This window comes from Sebastes fasciatus, chromosome 2 (assembly GCF_043250625.1).
Source record: "Sebastes fasciatus isolate fSebFas1 chromosome 2, fSebFas1.pri, whole genome shotgun sequence".
NCBI lineage: Eukaryota > Metazoa > Chordata > Actinopteri > Perciformes > Sebastidae > Sebastes > Sebastes fasciatus.
In genome coordinates this window covers 42071519-42087793 of record NC_133796.1, presented here as the reverse complement: position 1 = coordinate 42087793, position 16275 = coordinate 42071519, and the positions used below count along the sequence as shown (strand labels likewise).

Here is a 16275-nt window from a genome sequence, read left to right as displayed (position 1 = left end):
TTCAGCCTTACTAAATAAGTGGGTGAGTAGAACATGAGAACAGAACTATAGAACTGTGTTTTCCAACAAAACAAATAAATGCCCCTTTATTTACTGTACTAGCTTAAAGGGGACGTATCATGTTAATTTTCAGGATGATACCTGTATTTTGGGTTTCTACTAGAACATGTTTACATGCTTTAATGTTCAAGAACCACATTATTTTTCTCATCCTGTCTGTCTGAATATACCTGTATTCACCCTCTGACCCAGTCTGCTCTGATTGGCTGGAGAGAAAAATATGCTGCACCTTTGCAAAGGTAGATCTCAAGCTGTGGGCGGTATATTCTAATGAGCCTGATTGTGACATAAGAAGGGGAGCCACATCTCAATGGCTTGTTGAGTCACATGTTTTCTGTTCTAGACAGACCACTAACAACTGACTGGATTGTCTTATTTCACAGTTTGTGTGTTGGTAGGAACTCCAGATACTCAGATGGTTGAGCACAAGCACTGGAAAAGTGTTTCATGATATGTCCCCTTTAAGATATCTTTAATTCTGATTTGTTATATCAGAACGTGATCAGCAGAGATCACCGTCTCTCTGCTGGCTCCACAGAGGACACGAAGCTATCCAACCTTTCTCTCAGTGCTTGTTGACCCTGGGCCCGGGCCTCTGGGGAGGGTGACTTCAGCCCTGCTGACCTCTACCTCCTGGCCTCTCCTCCTTTTTCCACACCGCCTTCTGTTTCCAGACAGAGATGGGGCTGATTGCGTTAATCTAACTGCCTCTGCAGCGCCGATTCCCCAGGGGGCGCCGCTCACAATGACCCATTTTGTCTGCACCAATGGGCTCCCTGTGATAACTAACGCAAGGGAAGCTGACAAGGAGAGAAAGTCAGGAGAGAAGGGCACCTTGGGGGGGGATCAATGGAAGGATGTTGACTCAGGAGAAGCAGATGCCCGGCCTTAATTAATATGGTTACCTCCTCCGCCATGACCTCACACAGGAAGGCGAGGGGACAACCGCACAGGAAGTGGAATCTGATCGAGACGCATTAGGCAGAGATGAGGTCATTACACCTGGAGCCAACTGTCATATGATCATGTATAGCCATGGTGTTTAGATGGTGTTTCTAGAGAAGATACGGAACCTCTAACTACATCAGAACAGGTTCTCTTAAGGCCAAGAAAATGTGCACTGATTCTTTATCCTTACACATGTAACCTTTAAGATCAAAGTGTAGTATCGCTACTGTACCTGCCCATTCACAGGAGGAGAAAAAGGTACGTAAAACATAGTTTTTTTATTTGAATAAAAATAAATATAGAGCATGCATCTAGCAAGTAAAAAAACAGGTAGAAGTATCTCAGTTACATTCAAAAGCTCCACTGGTCCCATGCAGTTGGAAATGTGCTTCCTCAACAAGAAAATAGGGCTGATCGACAGATCTTTGAAACTGAGTGTCTCCACAATCACACAGAAGCACCACTTTAAATCTGGTGTTTACCACAGATCACAGATGTGCTCAGAAGTTTCCTAAAAATAAGTCATTCAGCATGAAAAGCATAAAACATGACTAATCGACTAAAGAAATCTTAGCCTACTAAGACCAAACAACCGCTCAGTCGACTAACTGACTAATGGCTAGTTCACACTACACAACTTTAGCCCTGATTTCCCGCTCCCTGACAGTTTTTGGAGCTTCCCGACAAAAGCCTCAGATCAGAGGCAAATCAGCGTTGGCTCGTGCTCGAGCGTCATGTGTGGACTGCTCGAAGACCCGACACCGACGTTTGCCGATGCCTCGCAGACACTTTCCAGATATCTAGCATGCTAAATATCTGGACCTGTCGGGGACTCTGGCCACGAGCTACAGCCAATGAGAGACCGGGTGGAGGGGAAGCCTGGGGGAGGAGGGGTCGCCTGTAACAACAGGAACTTACTGGATGTGTTGCATTTTTAACACGGAGCAAAGTTGTTGTTGCACCTAGAGGAATAAATAATAAAAAAGAGTGTGGGAACCGGAGGAAACAGACTATTTTATGAACATGTGCCAACAACAACATCAGCAATGCGTCTTGTTTATGGTATCATGTCATTTACCGCGTAGTTCTCACGTGTTTTCCGGAGTTAACGTAACTTGTTGACCTCATCGGGGATTCCTCCTGGTGAAAGATCTCCCCCTGTCGCCGGTCAGTCATGTAGTGTGAAAACCACAATGACTAAAGACGATTACAAGACAGCAGGTTGTGTAGTGTGAACAGTACTGTGATCTGACGACTTGAAAGACCTGTATTGTGATCTTGGCTTAAGAGGGGGCAGTCCAAGAAGAAAACAGTAGGTAAAACAAACAACGATCATACAGTCGTTCATATTACATGAAATTATTAAGTTAACAACAAAATTAAATCAATACTTCAACTAAAACATATATCAGAGCGCCCTGGTAGCTGAATAGTTACAGCGCATGCCATGTAAACCCAACATCAAGGGATGGATTCCGGCCTATAGCTACCTTTGTTGCATGTCAAATCCCTCTCTCTCCCACTGTGTCCAGTACGCACCTACGCTGTCACCTGTCTAATAAATGCCAAAAAAAATTTAATATAGAAAAACTAAAACATGAACCAACACACATCCTGGAATAAAGTTGGATCTAGAAACCCAACATTTTTCACATAAAATGTTGCAGGAAACACTCCAGCAGCCGTCTCTTCACCGTCAGATAAAAGCCACAGACTTCCGACCTGCTGCTATCTCCCCATCTGACCACGGTCTGCCTGTGAGTGAAGCCTCTGCTGCATCCTCCCCATCTGACCACGGTCTGCCTGTGAGTGAAGCCTCTGCTGCTATCAGACCAGCCTCATGAATCTGTGCGTTTTCTGAGAGAGGACGACACAGAGGTGCTTCGTCGCTCTTATCAACAGCAACACGGGCTTCCTCCTGCCTGACGCTGATTGTAACACGTGTGTGGTCGCTGTCGGGTGAAAACCTCTTATCTCCAAAGTGTCAGCTTTCAGAAAAAAATAGAGAAAACAGCCTTGATTTCAGCTCGACAAAAAAAGACTTTGACATTTTCTGATGGCTTTCTGATTCAGAAATGAGGCTTTGACATGACAGATACAACCACTAAATGATCAAGCACACAGAGTCCATGAGGATCACTCACAACACCTAACAAGATATGTCCTTTTTTTCCTTTGCTCTTTGTCTGAACTCTTGCAGTCTGTTAAAACCTCAGTTATCCCTCTGAACAATGAACTCTCCAACAATGAATCACTAAAACATCCATTAAATCTGGCTTTAACTTGCATCTCCTCCAGAGGAGACATATGTGTATGTGTGGCCCTTTGTCATGGTAATAAATAAAAGAGCCCAGAACCCCCCCACCCAATCTGTCCTCCTCTAGGCGGGCGGGAGGGCATTAGCAATCCAATGCAGCATGGTGGTGCTCTGCCTTTCACTCTCACCTGCTGGGCCGGGTGTTGGCTGGATGTAGAAGCCATAAAAAAAGTCATTACTGCCTTTCACAGGACGCTGGGGAGGAGGGGAGAGGCTCGACACATGAGAGAGATCTCTTCTCGGGGTCAAGTCAGATGGGTTTTAAAGGTTGAAGCTGACATTTGCAGACTGAAGATGCTGATATTAATTATTACGCGGCATTATTCTGTTGTTTTAACCTTAACTGTATCCTGCTGAAAGCTGTCTATTGTTTTTACTTCTCTAGAATCAAATGTGGGGCATGATAATCTTCTAAAATAGCAATTTGATCATCATGAGGTAGCATGACCCTTTATTGTAAGTAGGGCTGCAACTAAAAATTATTGTCACTATCAACTAATATCTTGATTATTTGTCAAAAAGTACCGAAAGTAAAAAAGAATGTGAGGTCATCCAAAATGACCAAAATGCTCGCCCCTTGTTAACCTGCCATGTAGGCTTGCCGTAGTAGTCGGTGTCCCCGAATTAACCAATCGCCAACTACCATCAACAGAGCAAAACCTAAAAATATTCAATTTATGATATAAAACAGAGAAAATCCTCAGCTGCAGCCAGAGAATGTTTAGCATTCAAAGGATTTATCATTCATCAAAATTGTGGTAAACTGATCGTTGATCGTTTTAGCAACTGTAACTAAATTAATGGAATTATTTTGGAGTCGTTTATGACTCAATTATTCATTGTTAGAAGGGAAACAGGCATTAAATTAAGAACTACAATTTACATGAATGAATAACCAGGCAACTAAATATAATGTCACGACCAGTTTTCACCAAATGTATATATATATTTATATCAGTCTAATCTCTACCCTTCATCGCCACTGATCCATAGTTTGCCATTAAGGGTCATTTAATTATGTTTGAATCCATAACAATTAAATGAGTTAACACACATATAGCGCTGTGTATTGCAGGTTCACGGTCAAACCAATTCCCACAATGAAATTACATCCAATTTAAATAATTCAAATGAGGGAAATTCTAATCTCGGGCAATTACACATCTTCAAGAACAGAGGAAGTTGAATTAATGGAGCTGATGCCTCTATCACGACACATAGTGATGATTTAATACCCAGACTAAGCTCTTCTCTCCTGCCTAAATTGTGGTTTATTTACAATAAGATGGTCTTAGTAAATATTAGCCGAAGTGGCCTGTGACCCTCCTCACTGGTCCCACTATGTTTTTATGTGATTGGGATTCAGATCCCAGCTTTCATAATGAGTCGAATAAAGCCAGTCTTCACACAGAGCCCGACTTAAGCCTTTATCTGGACAGATACTTATTAAGATAGGAGCTCCTTATCACACTGGCACACGGACTAAATCTCTCTGTGGCTGTGTGCTCATGTGTGAGTGTGTTCATGACTTATAAAGGTCTACGCTCTCCATGTAGCATCAGAATTTATTTTTCAGGGTCTCATGCTGTGAATGTGGCTTTCAGAGAGATTCTTCGTTTGAACCTTTTCCTTTTCAGAGCTGTAGCTGAGAATTAATGAGCTGGCAACAATGGCGAACACTTTGATTTTAAAGAGGGGGAAATAAAAAATGAAAGAGTGAGAGAGAACCAGGGTGAAATAAATCAGAAAGAGAGGAAAGAGAAGGTGGTAGGGGATAAAACAGAGGCATTAAAGATGAATAGAGAAGCAGAAACTGTGGCCTTGAATGACTTGAACACACACACACACACACACACACACACACACACACACACACACTCTCTCTCTCCTGCTAATGTTTATGAATGGAATCAGGTGTAGGCAAAGAAACAGCCACTAGAGAGCAGCAGAGTATCTGTGCAGGAAGGCTTGGCTCTCTGGAAAGGGAGTATGGTAAAAGGTTAAAGGTCAGAGCAGCTTGTCATTTCATATGGTGTCACACATGAGATGGAAAGACCCCCCCCCGACACACACGCACACACAGGCACACACACACACACACACACACACGGAGCAAACAGCTTCAAATATCATTCACACATTTCCAGACTATCACCTTCACATCAGACTCAGCTAATTGTGCCAGACTTCACAATCTCACACACATACGCACGCACGCGCGCGCGCGCGCACGCACGCACGCACGCACGCACGCACACACTCACATACGCACACACAGCTAAGTATACAGACAGTCCTCCCTCCTGTCTGTAAACATGGCCTGGATGTTTCTGTCTGCGTCCTGCTGCTCCCGCTGCATTATGGATTAACTCTTTGTTACAGGTGTACACAACATGTTTGTGAGTTTAGTGCCAACTGGGTCATCCAGCTGGATGTAGGTGAGGAGCAGGAGCCTCGTTTAGACTCTGCCGTGACTCCACTAATCCTTCAGACACCTGAAAATGTGTTCTGCTGGTAGTGTCATGTTCACATGCATTTTGTGTAGGGCTGTCCTTGACCAAAGAAATTCTTATTCGACTAACACTCATACGATTTTGTCGACTAACTGATTAGGCTGTAAAACTGAGTTTCTCCACAAAGAATCACACAAAAGCACCATTTTAAATCTGGTGTGTTCCAGAGATGTTCTTCTTGGAAAGAAGTCATTCAGCATGAAAAAAGCATAAAAAAGAAGTAATCGACTAAAGAAATCTAAGTCAACCAAGACCAAAACAACCGATTAGTGGATTAATCGACTTAAGGCTGGCCCACACTAAAAGATTTTTCAAATCTTAACATATGTTGAAATGTGAGAGAATTGAACAGTTTTATTCCTATAGTGTGTGGAGAGCAATAATTTTGTCAAAACAGCACACCACACACTAACAGATTCATTCATGAACAACAAGAGTCCTGAAAAAAAAAAAGAAATCGAGCAAAATGTCTGGCAATCCAACGTGACTTTAGTGTAAACAAACATAGCTGCTACTTTGCACTACTTCGTACTGAAAATTCATGAAGGATGGATGGATGGATGAAGTCATGGAGACACGTTAAAGAAACACTCCTGTCACTACTTTATGCTTCACGTTTTGCAGGATATCCCATCGTAAATATTGAACATGTTTAATATTCATGATTTGAAATCGGTGGGGCCAGGATGGACTTCCGAGCCGATCGGGGGATGTAAAAAACACTCTTAACATACCTCACGCCACAGGAATATCTGGAAAGATCATCTTTAGATCCATCACAAAAATCTGGGCTTTGCTGACAACTGTTGGGAGAGAGAGGAATCAGGCCCAAAATGGGCTTGATTTTCGTGTAGTGTGTACCCGGCATAAGAGGGGACAGCCCTAATTTTGTGTTAAGGTGTTTTGGTGCATACTGTCCCTCAAGCACACCTTGTTTTACCTCTGATTCAGCCAGTTTCCTACACTTACCAGAATGCCTGAAAACATCCCTGGATTCAGCCATGGTTTATATACTTTTTATGAATATTTCCTCCTTTTCTTACTCTTCTTCCTCATGTGCTGTCTCGGTTCATTTTGGATTTAAATTTCGATCTCAAAAGACCAACCTAGTTCAATAAAGATGGAATAAAAATGAAGACTGATAGTGATAGAGAAAGTAAGAGCAAGAGGATAGAGGATTTCCTAGTTAGAAATGACTCCAACCTCAATCCACTCTCATGACTGTACTGGATTCAGGTCTATTTGCTGCTACTGTGGGTGCTGAAATGTGTCTCTCCGCCTCTCCCGTGATGGATTTTTCTCCCTGTATGGAAGTCGGTGCGACATGTTAGCTCCAGAAAGATTATTTTGGGTGAATGCATTTCTTTTCCAGATTATTAAACGAAAACAAAGAGTCTCTTCTACACAAGTCGGTTGTGAAAGCACCAAAACCATAAAGCAGCCTCCATGTCTCCGGAGAGCCTCGTCTCATCTCACTCTGCCCTCAGAGCAGATTGGGTTCACACCGAGGACCTCTGCTGCCTGTGCACCAAATCCACTGAGGGTTGCACCCGCGCTGACAGCGATGCAGCGTCTTCACCAGCGATTCTGCCTCTCAGGCCTTCCTCTAGTTCAGTCAGTCAGTGAAACCCAGCAGACACAGTCGACAAATGAGGACGATAAAACTGAAACAACCAACACTTTTGCCCTGTAGTAAAGGGATATCTAATCTAATCTAATCTAATCTAATCGTGGACTGATAGAGAATCTGTCGGTCGGACGGTAGTAGTGCAAAAAGACGTGTTTTATCTTTTTGTTAGATTTGTTTTGAATTCTTCTTTTTTAAGCGTAGGTGTTTCGTAATCTCTTGTGAATCTCTATTTGAATGAAATGTCCTATTTAAAGATGCAGTGTGTAGGATCTGGTGGCATCTAGCAGGGAGGTTGCAGATTGCAAATAATTGGTTGAATTTGTTGAATTGGAACTGACGAACTACGGTGGCCAATTGTTTGGTTTGTCCGTTCTGGGCTACTGTAGAAACATGGCGGCCGGCTCCGTGAAGAGGACCCTCTCCGTATGTAGATAGAAACGGCTCATTCTAAGGTGACATAAACACAACGATTCTTATTTTCAGGTGACTATACACCAAAGAAAACATACTTAATATGAATTAATATTATACTCAATTTCTGCCAATAGATCCCCCTAAATGCTACACACTGGTCCTTTAAGTAGAGTTGTATCATTATTATGTAGTTCATGATGAAACTGTGATGCTTGGTGTTTGATACAGATGTGGTACACAACTGTTAACTGGAGCAGATGAGCACAAATACCTACAACTCTGGAGTAGAAATCACATTTCTTTTGGCACAGCAGCAGATGGACCACTGAAAGCCTGTCAGTTAGATGGTGATTGTCACACTGTCGGCTCAAGTGAAAATTCAATTTTTTTTCCTTCTAAAAAAATTAAATCTGCTCCTTTAAATCACCGCAAACGTTTTTAGAGATACATGTAAAGTTATGTTTTTCAATATGAAATTGGTTTATATTCATCACTTTATCAATGAATTCGAATACACACGGAAAACATATTTTTAAGCAATTATTGCCTGATAAAATGTCAAGTCAAGTCAATTATAATTATATAGCCCAATATCACAAATGTGCCTCAGGAGGCTTTACAATCTTTACAGATTACAACACCCTCTGTCTTTTATGACCCTTGCATCAGATAAGGAAAAACTTAACCCCCAAAAATACCCTTTAACAGGGAAAAAATGGAAGAAACCTCAGGAAGAACAACTGAGTAGGGATCCCTCTGCCTGGACGGAACGAGCTGACCAGCATAATGTAGAGTACTGTAGTTAAAAAAGGCAGACAGGGCGAATCACAACGACAATACAAATGGCAGCTGTAAGGTGATTCTCTTGCCTAAACATTCAGAAAACACATAAATGTTGAGCACACAAACACACACACACACACACACACACACACACACACACACACACACACACACACACAGTGATGGATTTCAGTACGACTGACTGCAATATTCGCATCACTGCTGCTAGACAGGAAGATCAAGGGTTAACCCAGCCGAGGGTGAAGACGGCTGCTTCATCAGCACCACAGGGATGGAGAGAGAGACGGAGGGAGAGAAAAAAGGACAGAGAGGAGAGAGAAAGAAAGTCACTGAAAGTAGGTCAGTGAGAAAACGTGATTAGCCACTAAACAAACGACACCAGCAGCGGACGCGTGCCGTGTCCAGCGGCACTGGGCTCCTGTATCTTTTCCTCACGTCATCATCATCACGTCAGTTTTGTCTCCTAAACAATGGACGCCTGGACACCTCAGTGGCTCCAAGTCACGCTTACTTTACAGTACAGACAGGTTGCCAAGCGTGCACATGCTGGCTCTGTAACACACACAGACACCTCCTTCCCCCTCACTGCCTTACATGGTGTTAAGAGAGATCCCTCTCGCCGCTGCAGCCGTTTGTCTGGGGTTGCTAAGTGCAGCCAATATTTCACACAAACACAGCAAAGAGCAGCCACCCTGCTACGCTGCTACCCTGCTACCTTACTACGCTGCTACACTGATACCTTACTACGCTGCTACCTTACTACGCTGCTACACTGATACCTTACTACGCTGCTACCTTACTACGATGCTACCTTGCTACTTTGCTACCGTGCTACCTTGCTACCCTGCTACCTTACTATGCTGCTACCCTGCTACCTTGCTACGCTGCTACCCTGCTACCTTACTACGCTGCTACCTTACTACCCTGCTACCCTGCTACGCTGCTACCTTGCTACCTTACTACCCTGCTACCCTGCTACGCTGCTACCCTGCTACCCTGCTACGCTGCTACACTGCTACCTTACTACGCTGCTACACTGCTACCCTGCTACCTTACTACGCTGCTACCCTGATACCTTACTACGATGCTACCTTACTACGATGCTACCCTGCTACTTTGCTACCCTGCTACCGTGCTACCTTGCTACCCTGCTACCTTACTACGCTGCTACCCTGCTACCTTACTACGCTGCTACCCTGCTACCTTGCTACCTTACTACCCTGCTACCCTGCTACCTTGCTACCTTACTACGCTGCTACCCTGCTACGCTGCTACACTGCTACCTTACTACGCTGCTACCCTGCTACCCTGCTACGCTGCTACCCTGATACCTTACTACGCTGCTACCCTGATACCTTACTACGCTGCTACCTTACTACGATGCTACCCTGCTACTTTGCTACCCTGCTACCGTGCTACCTTGCTACCCTGCTACCTTACTACGCTGCTACCCTGCTACCTTACTACGCTGCTACCCTGCTGCCTTGCTACCTTACTACCCTGCTACCCTGCTACGCTGCTACCCTGCTACCTTACTACGCTGCTACCCTGCTACCTTACTACGCTGCTACCCTGCTACGCTGCTACCCTGCTACCCTGCTACGCTGCTACCCTGCTACCTTACTACGCTGCTACCCTGCTACGCTGCTACACTGCTACACTGCTACCCTGCTACCTTACTACGCTGCTACCCTGATACCTTACTACGATGCTACCTTACTACGATGCTACCCTGCTACCGTGCTACCTTGCTACCCTGCTACCCTGCTACGCTGCTACACTGCTACCTTACTACACTGCTACACTGCTACCCTGCTACCTTACTACGCTGCTACCCTGATACCTTACTACGATGCTACCTTACTACGATGCTACCCTGCTACTTTGCTACCGTGCTACCTTGCTACCCTGCTACCTTACTACGCTGCTACCCTGCTACCTTACTACGCTGCTACACTGCTACCCTGCTACCTTACTACGCTGCTACCCTGATACCTTGCTACCCTGCTACCTTACTACGCTGCTACCCTGCTACCTTACTACGCTGCTACCCTGCTACCTTGCTACCTTACTACCCTGCTACCCTGCTACCTTGCTACCTTACTACGCTGCTACCCTGCTACGCTGCTACACTGCTACCTTACTACGCTGCTACCCTGCTACCTTGCTACCCTGATACCTTACTACGCTGCTACCTTACTACGATGCTACCCTGCTACTTTGCTACCCTGCTACCGTGCTACCTTGCTACCCTGCTACCTTACTACGCTGCTACCCTGCTACCTTACTACGCTGCTACCCTGCTACCTTACTACCCTGCTACCCTGCTACGCTGCTACCCTGCTACCCTGCTACCTTACTACGCTGCTACCCTGCTACCCTGCTACGCTGCTACCCTGCTACCTTACTACGCTGCTACGCTGCTACGCTGCTACCCTGCTACCTTGCTACCTTACTACACTGCTACCCTGCTACGCTGCTACCCTGCTACCTTACTACGCTGCTACCCTGCTACCATGCTACCTTACTACGCTGCTACCCTGCTACCTTACTACGCTGCTATCCTGCTACCCTGCTATGCTGCTACCCTGCTACCTTACAAAGCTGCTACCCTGCTACCCTGCTATGCTGCTACCCTGCTACCATGCTACCCTGCTACGCTGCTACCCTGCTACCTTACTACCCTGCTACCCTGCTACGCTGCTACCCTGCTACCCTGCTACGCTGCTACCCTTCTACTCTGCTACCTTACTACGCTGCTACCTTACTACCCTGCTACGCTGCTACCCTGCTACACTGCTACGCTGCCATCCTGGACAGCAGACACAGTCTGCTGTCTCCTTCCAGGAAATGACTGAGTTTGGCTTTGTGTTTCTACTATGATAAACTGAGCTAGACAAAGTACTGAAATTATGTGTATTGATTTACGGAAAAAATATCATTTAAAGAGTCATCATGGCACAGAAATATATAAACACACACCGAGACAATTTGAAGACACCGATGATGACGCCTGATTAGGGGTGGAAATCACCAGAGGCGACACAATACGATACTATCACGATACCTAAGTCACGATACGATTTTATTATGATTTTAAACATTTTGTGATATGCTGAGTATTGTGAAAGGATCAGGTCTGTCAGTCGATTAAAATATTGAATCACGATTAATCGCATGATTGTCCATAGTTAATCGTGATTATTCACACATTTTTTTATCTATTCAAAATGAACCTTAAAGGGAGATTTGTCAAGTATTTAATACTCTTATCAACATGGGAGTGGGCAAATATGCTGCTTTATGCAAATGTATGTTTATATTTGTTATTACAAATCAATTAACAACACAAAACAATGACAGATATTGTCCAGAAACCCTCACAGGTAAAAATCGCAAGTAGAATTAATGCGGTAAAGAAATTAGTGGCGTTAATACAAATTTGCGTTAACGCATTATTATTATTGCGGTAAATTTGACAGCCCTAGATAAGATATATTACGATATATTGCGATTTACCTTTTTTCAACTGCAAATTATGCAGTTTGTCAACATCTGTTTTATCTCATAAGATACAGTTTAGCAACGGGCCGTCGGATTGTTAAGAGTTAATAGTTTATATTGTAAAAGATCGATACTTGGAGTCCATTTACCGACACACTATAACCACCAAAAATACCAATCATAATACAATGCTCTACCCTCTCTACCTGTACAACTGATATTGTTGCGAAGAAGTGGCGAAGTGACTTTTCATGCCAAAACTGAATTTCTTCATGTGTTTACACCGGAAAGACTCTAGACTTTCCTTCATGATGTCATTCTTGTCAGACAGTAAAATCCCTAATTCATAATAAAAATACTGTACTATTGTAATTAACGTGCACAAATTATCAAAAGATTTACTTCAGATACCTGCCGAGCTCTGGACGTACCATTCGTGGAGAGAGGATTTTGGAGGCAGAAATGTATAATCTTATCCAGCATCATTCAAAATTAGCCGACACCATGAGTTCCTCTACATTCATTAGATGATGGCTGTGCTGAGTACACTACTTAGGTGGACAGAGATCCAATGAAAAGACAGAATAACAGTGGAATCCAGCTCAGCAGGTGTGGGTGGAGGTGACAGTTTCAGTTTTACATCCTCACCTGAGTGTCCTCTCCATCCTCTGACCCTGGTGTGATGCTTCTCGGGGGTCCTGCGCCCACCTGCTGGCCCAGCGAGGAGATGTGGGTCTTGAGAGGCAGAGCTAGAGCTGACGGCCTGCTGTGGGTCTGGGGGATGGGCACGGCGCTGTGCACCGGTTTGGGTTTGGGGAGTCCTGACTTCATCTTTGAGGCCACCAGGATGGCTGGCATCTTCTTTCCCTACCGCCTGATGACTGCACGCCCTCCTCCTTCTCACACTGAGTTCTGCTACTAGTCAGCAAGACTCCTCCTTACTCACATATGGTCCAGCTACTTCTGTGAAGGTGTCACCAGATTGAAGAAACACGTGTGCAGTTTGCACCTGGTTGAAGTAATGTGTGTAATTTGTCCGTGTCCTGGTCTTGGCTGCTCCTGCTGGATGTCAGCAGGGGGGGTGAGCTGAGCTCCCAACATGCAGTGGGGGGCTTAAAACCCACCAATTCCACCTGTTTCCTGCTATCAAGTAGCTTCAGCTCTTTATAGCTTGTAGAAATCCTCCTCACAGTTTTCTGTAAAAAATAATGTGTCTAGATGGAAATGAGAAAATCCACTCTGCAAAGTCCTGGAAAGAAAATCAAAAATCCCACTTCCTACTAGGAGGATTCCCCAGTTGCCTGGTGGCATAGTGAGTGTTCCCTTCCATGTATTTCCAGCTCTGAGTGAGAGTCAGCGATTGGCAAAAGGATCCTACAGGAGGCAGAGCAGTTCCTCTCCCACAGAGCTCTGTTAATTACACCATCGCTTCAGGATGACGGAAGGAAACAGCGAACTCTGTCGAGGAGAGACCCGAGAGATGGAGAGGAAAAAAGAAAAGGCAGCAGTGACACAGCGACCGCTCGCTTCAACGACTGCTCAGCCTGTGACTACACAGCCTGAAACACATGGCACTCCGCTGCCTCTCTCTCTTTCTCTCTCTCGCTCTAAGTCGTGGTTAGCAGCCGGTGTGGCTTAGATCAGGACTGACATATGTGGAGGAGAGCTCAACACATCTACCCAGCATGCTGCTCCAGTCTGCCTCTTTATTTCCATGTCTCACTTCCTTTTCATAAAAAATGCCCATCTTGTAGAGCTATTTCATCTCATCTTGCCAGTTCAGTGTGAGGATTTTGTTTGCTTGTGAAGGACTTGAATCCCAAAGGCAATTAGTGACAATGTCTTAAAATGAGGCAAATCACTCCGGTATCCATGTGGGTCACAGTAAACAACGCAAGGAACAAATCATATCAGCCTACTTTGAGATACATTTTTGTTTGATGAAAAATAGGATTTAAGGAGGCATTTTTTAAATCATCTTTTTCATGTGTTGATATGTTTTGTTGGGTGGATTTAGCCATGTCATGTACAGCCCTTTATATTCCCCAGAGGATGAAGCCTACTGACTCTGGTGATCGCCTGGCTTTTCATCAAGCCACCGGCAGGTCAAGGTTTTCACTTATCCAGTGAAATATTTCAACATTTACTGGATGGACTGGCAAACATTTGGTACTGACATTCCAACATATTCTCACTCCCAACTCGTCAAATGGTCAGTGGTCATCTGGTCCTTCAACCTATGATGTTCTAGATACCCCTCTAGTGGTCATCTGGTCCTTCAACCTATGATGTTCTAGATACCCCTCTAGTGGTCCTCTGGTCCTTCAACCTATGATGCTCTAGTGGTCCTATGGTCCTTCAACCTATGATGTTCTAGGTACCCCTCTAGTGGTCCTATGGTCCTTCAACCTATGATGTTCTAGGTACCCCTCTAGTGGTCCTATGGTCCTTCAACCTATGATGTTCTAGGTAACCCTCTAGTGGTCCTATGGTCCTTCAACCTATGATGTTCTAGATACCCCTCTAGTGGTCCTCTGGTCCTTCAACCTATGATGTTCTAGATACCCCTCTAGTGGTCATATGGTCCTTCAACCTATGATGTTCTAGGTACCCCTCTAGTGGTCCTATGGTCCTTCAACCTATGATGTTCTAGGTACCCCTCTAGTGGTCCTATGGTCCTTCAATCTATGATGCTCTAGATACCCCTCTAGTGGTCCTATGGTCCTTCAACCTATGATGTTCTAGGTACCCCTCTAGTGGTCCTATGGTCCTTCAACCTATGATGTTCTAGGTACCCCTCTAGTGGTCCTATGGTCCTTCAATCTATGATGCTCTAGATACCCCTCTAGTGGTCCTATGGTCCTTCAACCTATGATGTTCTAGATACCCCTCTAGTAGTCCTATGGTCCTTCAACCTATGATGTTCTAGGTACCCCTCTATAGTGTCAGTTTCAGCTCATTACATGCATACAGTCTTTTCAAAATAAACCTCCAACATAGGTTTATTTAGCTTTTAGGTTTACTTAAGCAACAAAACTACTTATTATCATTATTATTAGAATTATGGGTTATATAGTTAAATAGTTATATATTATATATTTATTTTTAGGCAACAAAAGATTGTGGTTGTGTTAAAATAATTCCATTTGTTACGTAACTGGCATCAAGTACGCAAGTGTTTGTTTGACCCGTCCAACCTCGCCTCCCACCGGCCCTTAGCGGACTTTCACGCACTTTATACTATGTTCGTTACTCTGACTGTCTAATAACAACATGGATGGGTTTACATCGGAGTTGGTTGAGAGCCTGGTGCGTCTCATACAGATGCTAAAGGGTGCCTCGGTGCCTCGGTATCAGACACCGGGGGGCACTGACCGAGCGGTGGAATTTGACGAGTTGGAAGTGAGAACGGGTCGGTTCCCAGATGATGTGTCCTAATGACATTGGTGATCTTCTGATTTTTCCTCTAACGCCACCATGAGACTGACATTTGCGGTTTTGAGTGAAATATCTTGACAACTATAAGAGGGATTGCTATGAAATTCAGTACAGCGGTCATGTTTGCCTCAGGAAGAACTGCAATAACTTTGGTGATCCAGGAAAACTACTGACATTCCCATCAGCCTCAGATGCACCTTACTAGCGAAGCAGCTGCAATTTAGCAAATGTTAGCATACTAATATGCTAAATGAAGATGGTCAACATGGTAAACATTATACCTGCTAAGCATCAGGATGTTAGCATTGTAATTGGGCGGCTGTGGCTCAGAGGGTAGAGCAGGTTGTCCACCAATTAGAAGGTTGGTGGTTCGATCCCCGGCTGCTTTGGGTCACATGTCGATGTGTCCTTGAGCAAGACACTTAACCCCAAATTGCTCCCGAAGGCATATAATAGCCATCGAAGTGTGAATGAGTATTTAGATCAGATCCTGATGGGCAAAGGTGGCACCTTAGCAGCCTCTGCCATCAGTGTGTGAATGGGTGAATGCTGACATGTAGTGTAAAGAGCTTTGAGTGGTCGCAAGACTAGAAAAGTGCTATATAAATGCAAGTCCATTTACCGTTTAAATGTTAGCATGCATTTAG

The 16275-nt window shown here is 44.4% G+C and overlaps 1 protein-coding gene across 4 annotated transcripts in view; it reads right to left on the bottom strand.

Moving 5' to 3' along the window:
- The window catches only part of nav2a (neuron navigator 2a), a 190079-nt gene extending 176331 nt beyond the window's left edge, over positions 1 to 13748 (bottom strand). For 3 of the 4 annotated variants that reach the window (XM_074624398.1, XM_074624419.1, XM_074624408.1), the window contains exon 1: positions 12839 to 13748. In XM_074624398.1, the coding sequence (XP_074480499.1) occupies positions 12839 to 13048 (210 nt within the window). In that variant the 5' untranslated portion in view covers positions 13049 to 13748. The remainder of the gene's footprint in view (positions 1 to 12838) is intronic. The other variant, XM_074624428.1, reaches the window with a different exon arrangement.
- Positions 13749 to 16275: the final 2527 nt, after the last annotated feature.